General features: G+C 37.6%; 1 protein-coding gene across 1 annotated transcript in view; it reads left to right on the forward strand.

Moving 5' to 3' along the window:
- Positions 1 to 14,417, forward strand: part of VPS8 (VPS8, CORVET complex subunit) — a gene marked incomplete at its 3' end in the record, with an annotated part of 188,224 nt that overhangs the window by 132,704 nt on the left and 41,103 nt on the right. The window contains exons 30-35 of the mRNA XM_021714853.1: positions 2,966 to 3,037; positions 7,756 to 7,875; positions 8,964 to 9,020; positions 11,026 to 11,108; positions 12,401 to 12,485; positions 13,317 to 13,415. Coding sequence (XP_021570528.1) covers positions 2,966 to 3,037; positions 7,756 to 7,875; positions 8,964 to 9,020; positions 11,026 to 11,108; positions 12,401 to 12,485; positions 13,317 to 13,415 — 516 coding nt within the window. The remainder of the gene's footprint in view (positions 1 to 2,965; positions 3,038 to 7,755; positions 7,876 to 8,963; positions 9,021 to 11,025; positions 11,109 to 12,400; positions 12,486 to 13,316; positions 13,416 to 14,417) is intronic.

Genomic DNA, 14,417 nt, shown 5'->3' on the forward strand with positions numbered 1-14,417 from the left:
ATCAAGTGTAGTTTCTAGTTCCTTATCTCCCTTTCTCTTTCTCTTTTCTCTTCTTGCTCCCCTAACCCCCTCCCCCAACCCCAGCACACCATCTTTTCCCAGCTCCAAAACACACTCATCAAAAAGTTAAAGAGAGCAGCTGGGTTAGATGTGGTATGTCTCTAATTTCATAAATTCATAAATTATATTCTTATAATACCTGGCATACTAAATATGGAAGTGGGCTCTGAAGGAGATATGGTGGTTATGATAGTGGAAATAACTGAAGTTGAAATGGAACATGGACACTTTTTGCTGAAAACACCTGTGCACATGTTTAACTAGAGATGAATTTGAGCAAACCAGATTATCTGTGAAAATGCTTCTAGGGAAATAATTATATAAAATATGATGTATTTTCTCAATTAAATACGAGTGTGGTTGTTTTTTGAAAAACATTTGACAGTGTGGAAAAATGCTTGTAGTGTTTAGTGAAAGCAGCAGGCACACAAATATGTAAAATACACACATATATACAGTATTTGGAGAGAAAAAGACAGGATAGAAATACACCTAAATATTAGTAGTAGTTAACTCTGTGAGATAGAGGAAATTTCCCTAATGAGCATATGTTACTTTTATAAGGTTAATAATATAATAAACAATTAATTAATTAATTAATTTTTTGAGTTGGAGTCTCACTCTGTCGCCCAGACTGGAGTGCAGTGCCATGCTCCTGGCCACCACAGCCTCGACCTGCTAGACTCCAGTGATCCTTCCACCTCAGCCTTCCAAGTAGCTGGAACTACAGGCGTGTGCTGCCACACCCGGCTAATTTTTTGATTTATTGTAGAGATGAGGGTTTGCCAAGTTGCCCAGATGGGTCTCAAACCTGTGGGCTCAGGCAATCCACTCACCTTAGCTTCCCAAAGCGCGGGATTACAAGCTGAGCCACCAGGCCTGGCTGCTATGTGAATTTAAATATTTCTCAGAACCTAATCTGCTAAGTGAAAACCGTAGGAAAGCTTTTCCGGTCTTTCATTCTTATTATTAGTAAATATTTTCACTTCAATGTTTTGATAGTGGATACAATTTCAATTTCTTTATACATGTATCCTAAATATAGTAGGTGTTTTTGTGACATGCTGTTATCATATACTGCCAAACAGAATCTGGCATTGTAATGCATTTTGATGCATTTATATTCAAAGTACATTTGACTCTACTTAAGCAGGGGCATAAAATAAAAATTGCCATTCTTGGCAGTGTTTTAAGAATAGGATAACTAACCTCTTTGGAAGACAGTGTGGCGATTTCTGAAAGAACTAGAAATTGACCTTCCATATGACCCAGCAGTCCCCCTATTGGGAATATGCCCAGAGGAACTCAAACCATTCTACAAAAAAAGATATCTGCACATGAATGTTTGTTGTAGCTCTATTCACAATAGCAAAAATATGGAACCAACCATGCTGCCCATCAAAGCTGGACTGGATAAAAAAAAAAAAAATGTGGTACATATACACAATGGAATATTATGCAGCCATAAAGACGGACAAACATACAGACTTCACAGCAACTTGGAAACAAAGAACAGAGTACCATATGTTCTCAGTCATAAGTGGACCTTGAACAATTATCATAATACTATAAGAGATTGGCAGTAGTGGGAAACTGGTGGGGGAGGGGGAGTGGGATTGGCAGTTGAGGGAAACTGCCAGGGGATGGAGGGGCATACCTTATCAACCAAGGGTACCTGCATAATGAACATTTGTATACCTAACCCTAAATTGAACCCCACAGCTATAAAAAAAAAAGAGAGAAAAGAATAGAATAACTATTCTTTGTAATAACACTTGAGAATTTTAACATTTCAACAGTTTTGCCACAATAATTTTTTAAACGCCTATCTTTGGGTATAATTTTTTTCATTGACATGGAAATTATGAAAGTTATTTTTCATGACAGTTAATAAACTATGTCTTAGCTATTTCCAAATAACAGACTGAATGATGACTGAGCATGTTATATTTCATCCTTCTGTTCTCAGACCTTTGCTCCCAAATTGCCTCTTGCCATTATTGTTTTTTCTCTTTTTCTTTGCTTATAGACTTTGCTTTCCTTTCTTCTCAGAGTTTTATACTTCTTAGTGACTTTTTAAAGTCTCAGAATACCAGCTGGGCGCAGTGGCTCACACCTGTACTCCCAGCATTTTGGGAGGCCAAGGTGGGAGAATCACTTGAGTCAAGAAGTTCGAGACCAACTTAGGCAACATAGCAAGACTTTTGCTCTAGAAAAGAATCAGAAAAATAAACTGGGCAGGATGGCACACACCTGTAGTTCCAGCTACTCAGGAGACTGAGGCAGAAGGATCCCCTGAGCCTAGAAGGTCGAGGCTGCAGTGAGATGTTATTATGCCACTGCACTTTAGCTTGGGCAACAAAGTGAGACACTGACTCAAATAAATAAATAAAATAAAATGTCTCAGAATACCTTGCACTTTTTTTTTTTTTTTTGAGTTGGAGTCTCACTCTGTCGCCCAGACTGGAGTGCAGTGGCTGCTCCCGGCCACCGCAGCCTCAACCTGCTGGGCTCTGGCGATCCTTCCACCTCAGCCCTCCAAGTAGCTGGAATTACAGGCATGTGCTACCACGCCCGGCTGATTTTTTGATTTATTGTAGAGATGAGGTCTCACTGCCCAGGCGGGTCTTGAACCCGCGGGCTCAGGCAATCCACTCACCTCAGCCTCCCAAAGGCGTGGGATTACAGGCTGAGCCACTGAGCCCGGCTGGTTGTACTATTAAATATTATAGCTTTGGACTCACTTGACTCACTACAAATAACTTCTCATTAAAGGTGAAACCTGATCAGGATGTTTATCTTATTTGAGAATTACTTGGATTTTATTAACAATAATTAAATAATTTGTTTTCTTCCAAAATGTGCAGATCATAATTACTTTTGAAAATTTCTTTCTCCCTTTTAGACCTTTGAAGATTTTAAAAATGACAAGCAAGCTGTGGAATATCAACAGCGAATTGTGGATATTTTGTTGAAAGTAAGTATCCAGAGAGTACATGTCTTTATATTGCTACTTACGTTAAGATAATTGAATTGTTTTATAGCAGGGTATAAAATAATCTTTAGTGGAATGTTGTAGTCATATCTTAAAATTTTATTATGGCATCATTGTTCTGAAGAGCTGAATAAATCCTAATCATTAATTTAAAAACTGAATATATCTCAGCTTTAGACTGGAGACCAGGATCCAGAGTATTATTCTTGAGAAATGTATATTGTGGTCATTGCTATTTTAGTATGATTATGTGTAATAATAAAGGCTTACTTCAGAATGCTTTGAGAAAATAATTAACATGAAGAATCTTCTGTCTCATACCAACATCATTTTGTTGCTAAGGTAGTGCCATATTTTGCCGCGGCTCTGAGATGATAAGTGACACTTAAAAATGATTGAGGCACATGGAGCTGATTATGTCAATATAAATCTAATTAGATTCAGTGCAAGCTATTTTGAGTTCAGCTGCTGCTAATGAATTAATGCGGAGACAGGTTATTCTTCTTTCCATCTGCATAACTTCAAGCAGGCCAGTTTCCTCTTGCAGTTGAAAGCTTAGAGTTTTCAGTCTGTTCATTTGACTGTAAAATGGAAATTTCTTCTTTTTAGTGACTTTTAGATCATTTTGGACAAGAGAACAGTATTAAAATATTTTCTAGTTGTGCATAACATCAATGCATTACATGTGTAATAGTTCTTGATAATTTTCAACGCATACTTTATCTCTTTGAGCTACTTTGTGAGATAGGCAGTGATGATTATAAGAATAGGTTTGCTAAGCTCTCAGATAATGCCAATTTGATTCAGGTGGCTAGTATAGAGAATTTTTTCACCCAGATTTCCAAAATACCTTCCTAAATAATCTCCCTATTCTTAACTTCTTCTATGGCACTTCTGTTGGTCAATTGGAATTAAGTTCTGCTGTGAGAGAGAAAACTCAAAATAGCAAGAGGTCTATTGTGATGGGAGTTTATTTTTCTCATGGAAGTCTAGAAATAGGCAGCCTATTCTAATAGAGTGGTTCATAAACTTATCAGGGACGCAGATTTCTTGTGTCTTAGGTTTATATTTAGTATGTGATTTCTGTCTTCAATATGTTTGCTCAGGGTCCAGCCTTTACCTCTGCATTCTAGCCAACCTGCAGGTAGAAAAAGATGAAGTGTTGCCTCTCCTTAAAGAAACTTCCTAAAAGTTATGTACTATAATTCTGCTTACATCATATTGCCAAGAACTTAGGTATATGGCTCCTTAGTTGCTAAGAGATGCTGAGAAACATCATCTGTGTTCTTGGTAACCACATGCTCATCTAAACATGAGGTGTTCTGTTTCTAAGTTAGGAGGAAAGAATAGATGTTGGAGTGTAAGTAGTAACTTCTGCCATATCCATTTTAAGAGTTTAACACTACATCCAAGATTCTTCTATATTTTCTGGTCCAAATACTTCTTTATAACTGCTCCCCTCTCTCAACTGCCTCCCCACCTCAACATACCTTCTCAATCCCCCACACGCTGTATCATGCACTTCTCAGCCATATTAAATTATTGGAATACACTAGACTTTCTGTGTTGTCTTTATGGTATATTGTACTTTGCATGGGGTTTTTTTTTTTTCAGCCTATGATGCATTTTTCTTCTCTTTCATTGACTGGTCTATTCCTAACCATTTTCCAAGACTGAACTCAAATAACATCCATAGCAAACTTTTTGAACCCTCTCTCACACTTCTAGGCTAGTTGCTCCTCTGTGTTCATACAACACTTTATGCTACATTTAATATACCGAATCGCAGTGTTTACATATTTTCCTGTCTGGACTTGAACTTCCTGAAGATTGAGACTGTGAGGATTCTTCTAATCATTATTATTTGGGAGGTGTGGTCATTGTTTTAGCATGCCTAGAGCATGTCCAGCACAATACATGAAACGAAGCAGATGTTTAAGAAATATTTGTAAGTTGATTAAATTGAAATTTGAATTTAAAACTGTACTGAGTTGGAAGAATAATTCAAATGAAAAGAATAAAGTTCCATAAAGTACGCAACTATTATTACTATGATGAATTGCCATTCTTAAATGTTGTTTCAAAAACATTTACCCCAGGTCAACTTCACGAATTGCATGCAGCCTACTTATGCAGTAAACTCTTACTTGTACCCCACAACTCTATAATTAGATTTTAAAGATATTTACCTTGAGTCAATGAAGAATGAACTCCTGAGATCATTTATCTCATTTCTGGTGCTAGAGGTGTGCTAGAGGTGTGCTGATTTGTTAAAGTGTATTTTTTTATGGGGCTGGTGGGTGTAAGAGCCTAGGCAGTGACCAGAAGACAGGTGTATGGGCAATTTTATGTGTGCTGAATGGCTGCAGACAGAGAGTGAAAAAACGGTTTATTTGTGACTTTTTACAAGATTGACTAGAAAATATTGTAAGCATGGTCTCTGAAATAGGTCAAAAAGAAGTAGACACTTTGTAGGATGATAACCAATTAGACGTTCACTGAGGTGGCAGAGGAATTGGCTTTGAGTAAGAGCTGTTTTCTCCTACACGAGTGTGTAGGATCAGACAATTTAGGAGTTTACACTTATAAAGCAAAAAGAAGGTCTAAAGGCAGAGGAGACACTGAAAAGGAGTGATGACTGAGTATTTTAAAGATCTAGAAAGCTCTTTGAATATTATGAATTGGATTTATACGACTGCAACAGTCATATATTTGGGACGTAGTTTTTTTTCTTTTTTCTTTTTTTAAAAAAACAGGACTTATTGAGAGGACAGAAAAGTTCCCACAGTGGGAGGGGACCTGAAGGGCTTGCTGAGGTAGTTTTTTTATAACTTGAAATATCCACATACTCCAGTAATGATTATGCACTTGAACAAGTGTGATTGCAGGACTGAAGCAGGAAGGGTAAAAGACTGAAGCAGGAAGGGTAAAAGAAAGAGGTGTCCTTACTGTATCTCAAGCTAGGAAATGTTTTATGATGGGAGAAACCTTATTTATCTTAGAATAGAGTATGGAAGGAAGGAGCTTGGGACTTCAACAGATATGTCAGGGTACTATGCCCTAATTTGTTGTAGAGTTGCCCCCATGAATTCAGCCAGCCGGCAACAATACATGGTCCTCCTCCCAGACTTCTGCATTCTCTCTTTGTGAATGGCATCATTATTCCACCTACTAATCAGGTTCAACATCTGTCATTTTTTATTGCTCCTTTAAACCACATATTTCCACACATAGAAATACTTGTCCTGTCTCTGAGGTGTCTTTTTTATCTGTTCCTCCTTCCATCTTCATAATCACTGCCTTAGTTCAGAGCCCTTTGCCTCTTCCTTGGACCCCCGCAGTCATTGGTATCTTGACCTCCCTGCCTTCTATTTCCTCCTTCTGCTATTTTATCGCATTCCTTGCTGACAAGGTAATTTTCCTAAGTACAGAATGGATCATGATCAAGTCTCCTGGTTGATGACATTTAATAACTTCCCAATTATCTGTGGAATAAATTCTTGATTCCTTAGGATGACATTTGAGGCCTAATCTTCCCTTTTAATCTGATCTTTTCCTCCTCATCTATGCTGCTTCATGCTAATGAAAATTGTAGTACCCCCTAACAAACTCAAATTTTTTGTGTCCGTGCTTTTGCTCACAGTCTTTTTTCTGCCAGCTTTACCCTATTTGCTGCCATTTTTCTTGTCAAAAGTTTTGCATGGGCTTTAAAGCTTATCTTAAAAGCTATTTTTCTTATTTCTTTTCAATCCATTCTCCAACCAGTTGAACTAAATTTTCTCTTACACATTATGAGTACTCAGGATATGTGAGTTGAGTTAAAGCAGAGGAATGACTATGATTTGACACTGTGATTGTCAAAAGCCTGTTATACAAAATCATCTGTTCTGGGCATTGCTTGTAGACAAGGCAGAAGCTATTTACTTCATTGATGTTTGTGGTAGCCTACTTTTTTTTCTAGGATGCCTTCACTCTTAGGTTATCTCACTCTTAAACCCCAAAGCAGGCTGGACTCGGTGGCTCAGCCCATAATCCCAGCACTTTGGGAGGCCAAGGTGAGTGGATTGCCTGAACCCGCAGGTTCGAGACCCGCCTGGGCAACTTGGCGAGACCTCATCTCTACAATAAATCAAAAAATCAGCAGGGCGTGGTAGCGCCCACCTGTAATTCCGGCTACTCGGAAGGATGAGGCAGAAGGATTGCCAGAACCCAGCAGGTGGAGGCTGCGGTGGCCGGGAGCGGCCACTGCACTCCAGTCTGGGCGACAGAGTGAGACTCTAACTCAAAAAAAAAAAAAAAATACCCCAAAAAATACCCCAAAGCAACTTTTTCCCCTGGTTAATGGACAGATTTTTAGAAGGGCTATTTAATTTAATTTAAATTGAATTTTAGTAAATTCTCTAAGAATTCCTGAGGGAAACATGATTAATATTTATTTGCAATCCACATCCACCTCTCTGACAATTCAGTCCTCATCCAAGTTGCACTAGATATATGCCAAAAATCACTAAAATGTTTTCCTTTCAGAGTATGCAAGTGGTTGTGCTTCTTCTAAATGGCATTGAATTCAATTGTTGCACAGTCAGTAAAAGAATCTTTTCATGAGTTTCCAGTAATGAGACTTCCCTCCTTCTAATTGTATATATTTTTTGCATCAAACCAGATGGTGTATTGAATAAATGGTTTCCTTTGCTCATCAGGTTATGGTGGAGAATTCAGATTTTACCCCCTCACAAGTGGGGTGTCTCTTTACATTCCTTGCTCGGCAGCTTGCAAAACCTGACAATACTTTGTTTGTAAACAGAACACTTTTTGATCAGGTATGTGTTTTTAACAATGAGAACTGGAAATGTTTTTCCTTTATTTACTGTGCAAAGTTCACTGGATTACACTGTTTCTTAATGTGATGACAGACTGTTTAATTTGGATAAATGTCTTAAGGAGAGGCCTGTTCAGGTTTTGGGTCTAGGTTAGGGGTGTGTGTGTTTATGTGTGTATATGTGTATTTTAATCATATGTTCCAGATAGTATGGTTTTGCCTGGTAACCTCGTTCCATAGCAGTATGGCTTGTGGAGATTGGTTTATAGAGATTCTGTTCTCTAAATTATTCTGTTGCTTTAAATTGCCTAGAATTCTTTGCTCAATAATTTTCCAAGTTGAATATCGCCTTATCTCACTGGCAGTAAGACTATGATGACCATCATCTGGAGAAGATATTACTTTAGGAAAATCTGAATTTACTTACACATGACTTTGACTCTGAAGATGTCTTCTAATCCCAGTTAAATATCTCCTGTGTGTCTAGGTGGAAAAAAAAATAACTTCTTTTCTGGAGAAAGTAGCTAATAATGACTAGCATTTACTGAGCACTTCATAGTGTCAGGCGTTGTTCCAAAGCTTTATATGTATATGTTAGTTCAACCCTCTCAATACTTCTGAAATAGGGATAGTTATCCTTACAGATAAGGAAACTAAAGCCTGGAGAGATCAAGTAGTCATCCAAGGTAATACTTAGTAAGTGTTATTATTAACAGGAAATGTTATTATTAAGTGTTAACAAGGTTAGTATTCAAATTCAAGTGGTCTGACTTCTAAGTTCATGCTTTGCTTGGTCTATCGTATCAGGAACCTTAAGATATAGTGATAACACTGCCTTCTAATTATGTTTCTAAATAGTAAAGAAATATGTTTATAAGGCACATATTATTAGCTTTAAAACTTAACTTAAAGTGTTTCCTGTACTTAGCTTAAAATGTTTCATGTACAGTTGGGAAGGCACATATGCCTGTGGTATTTATTATAGTTGAGTGAATGAGTTGGTGATATTGAAAGTTAGTTATTGTTGTTTTTATTTTAACAGTGCTGCACGCATGCTGATATCAAATAAAATACTTTTCCTTTTCCCAGGTTCTTGAATTCCTCTGTAGTCCTGACGATGACTCCCGACACTCTGAAAGACAACAGGTCTGAACTATTAGATATCTTTTTGCTAAAAAATGAGAAGGAAGATAGACTAAGCCAGAAAAAACTCTTCTGTACTAGACTTCGCTAGACTTAAGTGGGAAATGACTTGTGCCACACCCTAATACTAAGTTAAAGTTAGTGGCAACTAGAAAATAGATTAAATGGAGGAGCTTATATAAAACTAAATGCTTAGGTAGACTGGACTCGTCTTATGTAGCAATAGTTAGCTCTTGGTATGCCCTGTGTCCCATCAGTATCATTAATCTGGTAGCCAATGTTGACTGCTGTGATCCTGAACCAGAAAAGAAGTAGCATTCATAGTATTGGCACACTCAACTTGTGAGATGGTTCTAAAAACCCACTGTATTAGGATTGGCCATTCTGGAGACTAGAATCCATCTGTCTCTTCATTAATTACCGTGAGATAGTAAAAAATTACAACTTCTTTCTATTTATGCCGCTTTCTTGAGGGTCCCTTCTAGTTCTAGTAATCCCAGCACTTTGGCAGGCAGAGGCAAAAGAATTGCCTAAGTCTAGGGGTTCGAGACCAGCCTGAGAAACTTGGCAAGACCACGTCTGTACAATAAATCAAAAAATTAGCCAGGTGTGGTGGCACATGCCTGTGGTTCCAGCTACTTGGAAGGCTGAGGCGGAAGGATTGCATGAGCCCAGCGAGTCAAGGCTGCGGTGCCTATGAGTGTGCTACTGCATTCCAGTCTGGGCAACAGAGTGAAACTTTGACTCAGAAAAAAAAAAAGCTTACCCACCGTAATTGGAAACACTAAGAGAGTCAACCCATTTAGTATTGATAGCCAAACTTTGTCAGGTAAGTAAACCAGTAAAATTAAATACTTTGAGAGTTGTGCTGATTTTTTTATGGTATTAGTGCACAGCTGGGAAGTTGAGACTCAGATAAAGACCATGGGATAGCAACAGTGACCCTTTCTCTGCAGAGCTGTGGTCCAGTGACTGCTACAGGCTGTCTTAGGAAAGAGAACAGCTGCTTAAATTTTGATTGTTTTTTTAAATTATGTTGAATACAGGTAGTAATGTGGATTCCTTTGTTTCAGCTAATTAGTGTGGTAGTTAATTATATGAGCCCAATTTTTTTTTTATTGTGGTAAAATATATAAAACATAAAAATCACCATTTTGACAATTTTTGAATGTGCAGTTCAGCGGCTTTCACATTGTTGTGCAGTCATCATCATCGTTCATCTCCAGAACTTTTTCATCTTCCCAAACTGAACCACCATACTTATTAAGCAGTAACTCTCTATTCTCTCCTCCTCTAATCCCTAGCAACCACCATTCTTTCTGTCTCTACAAATTTGACTACGCTAGGGTGCCTCATATAAATGCAATCATATAGCATTTGTCCTTTTGTGTTTGGCTTATTTCACTTAGCATAATGTGCTCAAGTTTCATCCATGCTGTAGCATGTATCAGAGTTTCCTTCCTTTTTAAGGTGAATGATATTCCATTGTATGTATGTACCATATCATGTTTATTCATTTGCCCATTGATGGACATTTGAATATTTTCTAACTTTTGGCTATTTTGAATAGTGCTGTTATGAAAATTCCAATGTCTAATTTTTAAAAATTAACTTGTAAACATGGATACTATCTGTGGACAACTGATTTTAAAGACCCTTAAGACATAAAAGTGAGGTAAAAAAACCTCATTTCTTGAAAGGATATATACAGACATTTTTAGCTTAGTGGTGATTCACTTCATTTTTCTAATAGGGCTTTATTTGCAAACACTGTGGTATTCCTTTCATGTCTGAAAGGCCAAGTTATTTATTTTTATATAAGTCTTCAGTACAATATGATCAACATTATAATTTTAGTCTAACCTCTTGCATGTGTGAAAACTTGTCAAAATATCATCAAGTAAGAATACAAAAGAAAAACAATAAAAGTTATGGTGCATGACTGAATGCACTCTTAAAGAGCTAGTAAATTCCAAAATGTTTTTATCCATTTATTTCAAATGTTCAGGTCCTTTTGGAATTGCTGCAGGCTGGAGGCATAGTTCAATTTGAAGAGAGTCGGCTCATCTGCATGGCAGAAAAAGCTGAGTTGTAAGTTGTTTTGAAGTCATATGTTAATTTTCCATGACACTTTTCTAACTTGAAACCAGTTTATGGATAAATTGCTGCTTTTTTAATTAGGAAAGGTTAAATAAATAACAACAAAAGCCTAAGTGTTTTTGCCTTTCAATTGAATTCTAGAAATTAGTAAAATTTTCAGAAATTGACAGGGTATATATATTTGATGTTTGTATAATTGTTTTAATATGAAAATTGAATAGCAGCCTTATGGTTTATTATTTTAGATGTTTCCTTACTATTTTTATGGTATTTCATATTTTTTTAACTGTTACCCTAGGTTTATTAGATACCATGCAGAATTTGACATAACAAATAAAATATACTGTATTAACACTGCTATTTAGTTTGTTTAATGTTTCATTTGACATATTTAAGTCTGAACAGAGAAACTTTATATTAAATTTTTGCAAATTACAAGTTGATATCTAACATATTGACAGTTTTTTATCTGATACATTATTGCTTTAGTATTTCTTTTGTACCCAGCTTTCAAATTTTTTATTTTTAAATTTATTTTATTATTTATTTTTATTTTTATTTTTTGAGTTGGAGTCTGACTCCATCGCCCAGACTGGAGTGCAGTGGCCGCTCCCGGCCACCGCAGCCTCGACCTGCTGGGCTCCGGCGATCCTTCCGCCTCAGCCTTCCAAATAGCTGGAACTACAGGCACGCACTACCATGCCCGGCTAATTTTTTTATTTATTGTAGAGATGAGGTCTCGCCAAGTTGCCTGGGCAGGTCTCGAACCCGCAGGCTCAGGCAATCCATTCACCTCAGCCTCCCAAAGCGAGGGATTACAGGCTGAGCCACCGAGCCCGGCTCAAATTTTTTTATGAACATAGTATCCAGTAGCATATTAAACCTGTATTTAGGGAAATGGCAGATGTTTATCTCCCTTACTTAACATAACTTTACTTAATGGTAGAAATTACATCTGCTCTATTCATTGTTCTTTTTTTTTTTTTTGAGTTGGAATCTCACTCTGTCAACCAGACTGGATTGCAGTGGCCGCTCCCGGCCACCACAACCTCAACCTGCTGGGCTCCGGCGATCCTTCTGCCTCAGCCTTCCAAGTAGCTGGAACTACATGCGTGCACTATCACGCCCAGCTCATTTTGATCTATTGTAGAGATGAGGTCTTGCCAAGTTGCCCAGGCGGGTCTCTCAATACTAACTTGTATGCCTGAGTGAACTTCTCAAGACAGTAAGCTACTAACTGCCTGCCTATTTGATACACTGAAGCTTTTCCTTTTACATTCTAGCTATCAAATTTGTGAATTTATGTATGAACGAGAACACCAGTATGACAAAATTATTGATTGCTACTTACGTGACCCACTGAGAGAAGTGAGTAAGAAAGTGCTTTACCCTTTTTTTAAATTTAGTTTTTGTCTCCATCTAGTAGAAGTAACTGTTCAGTAGAAATATTTGGATATATGCTTGCTGATCCAAGGCTTTCTTTATTCATTCACCACCGTTTTATTGAGTGCTTGCTATGAACCAAGTATGCACTGATAATTAAAATATATATAGTTCTTGCAGTTTTGAAACTTATAATTTAATGATGGAAATTGACAGTAAACAAAACCAAATATAAGATTACAAATTGTGGTAAGTGCTAGGCATGAGACAATGGGTGCAACTTTAGAGGATAATGGGGAACTGATTTATGTAGAGCAGCCAGGAAAGGGACCTCAGAGAAAGTAACATATAAACTGAATTTGAGAAGCCAGTCAAGTGAAAAGCCAAGGGAAGAGTGTTCTTGGATAGGGAACTGTATATACAAAGGACCTGAGGTAGGGAAAAAATGGACTTGTTCAAGGAATTGAATAGAAATGATATAGATGAAGCAAAAGTCAATATAGGTGGAGCAAGAGTGATTTGAGATGAAATTGGGAGTGCGGACAGAATCACCAAATACAAAAGTGTGATATTCCCTCATTAGGTCATTGAAGGTTAATAAATTGAAATCAGAATTAATGGGGAAAAGTTTCTACCCAAAATTTTAAGCAGTTGCTTTCTCTTTAGTGCTAACTTTCCATCAGTTAACTGTCTCCAAATGGTTTTTCACTTCCACATAATAGATGTTTACCAAGGCTGGTACAGATAGTAGGTAGTAACTAAATATGGCTTGAGCGAATGAATGAATGAATAAATTTCATTGTCTGTGCTCTTCAGGAGGAAGTCTTTAATTACATTCACAATATCTTATCCATTCCTGGACACAGTGCAGAGGAGAAGCAGTCAGTATGGCAGAAAGCAATGGATCATATTGAGGTACTGATTCAACACTTTTTAAACTTCACCATTTGAATGGTTGTTTAACTCAAATTAACTTTATGATGACTAAGCAATGGTGGTATCATATTATTAAGTAGATTTTGTTTGGGGTTAAAGGTTTTTTGTTTGTTTGTTTGTTTTTTGAGGCAGGGTCTCCCTCTGTTGTTCAGGGGTGTAGTGGCACAATCATGGCTCACAACAACCTTGACCTCCTGGGCTCAGGTGATCCTCTCATCTCAGCTTCCTGAGTAGCTGGGACTACAGGCACATGCCACCACGTCTGGCTAATTTTTTGAATTTTTGTAGAGACAAGGTCTCACTATATTGCCCAGGCTGGTCTTGAACCCCTGGGCTCAAGCAATCCTCCTGCCTCGGCCTCGCAAAGTGCTGGGATTACAGGCATAACCCACTGTGCTTGGCCCTGGATTAAGGCATTTTTTTATATCATTATTATTCTTCATATTTATATTCATAAAGCCTGTATCAAATGCAATCTATGATATCATGACTTATGAAAATAGCCCACATACAATCAACTAGTCACAAAGTGGAATGTTAGTGGATTTTTACAAAGTTCTTAGAATGATTCTGGTCTACTGGTACTACTAGTCTTTTTTTCCTAACACATGATGGGGACCATTCCTTCCACTTACCCAATAGATAGAAAAATTACTACAATGAATTCTTTCTCTGATGTATTTTCCTTTATGTAACAGGAAGATAATTCTGACCTAGCTAGGGGCAACTGATTCACTGATTTTGTTTATGCATGCTGTTTTACAAGAATACAAGAGTTGTCTGCAGTATCAAAAGAAAAAGTTCTTTTGTTTTTTTTTGAGTTGGAGTCTCACTCTCACCCAGACTGGAGTGCAGTGGCCGCTCCCGGCCACCGCAGCCTCGACCTGCTGGACTCCGGTGATCCTTCCACCTCAGCCTTCCAAGGAGCTGGAACTACAGGCGTGTGCTACCATGCCTGGCTAATTTTTTTGATTTATTGTA

The sequence above is a fragment of the Carlito syrichta genome, unplaced genomic scaffold (assembly GCF_000164805.1).
Source record: "Carlito syrichta isolate Samal-C Ts95f unplaced genomic scaffold, Tarsius_syrichta-2.0.1 Scaffold305827, whole genome shotgun sequence".
NCBI classification, from domain to species: Eukaryota; Metazoa; Chordata; class Mammalia; order Primates; family Tarsiidae; genus Carlito; species Carlito syrichta.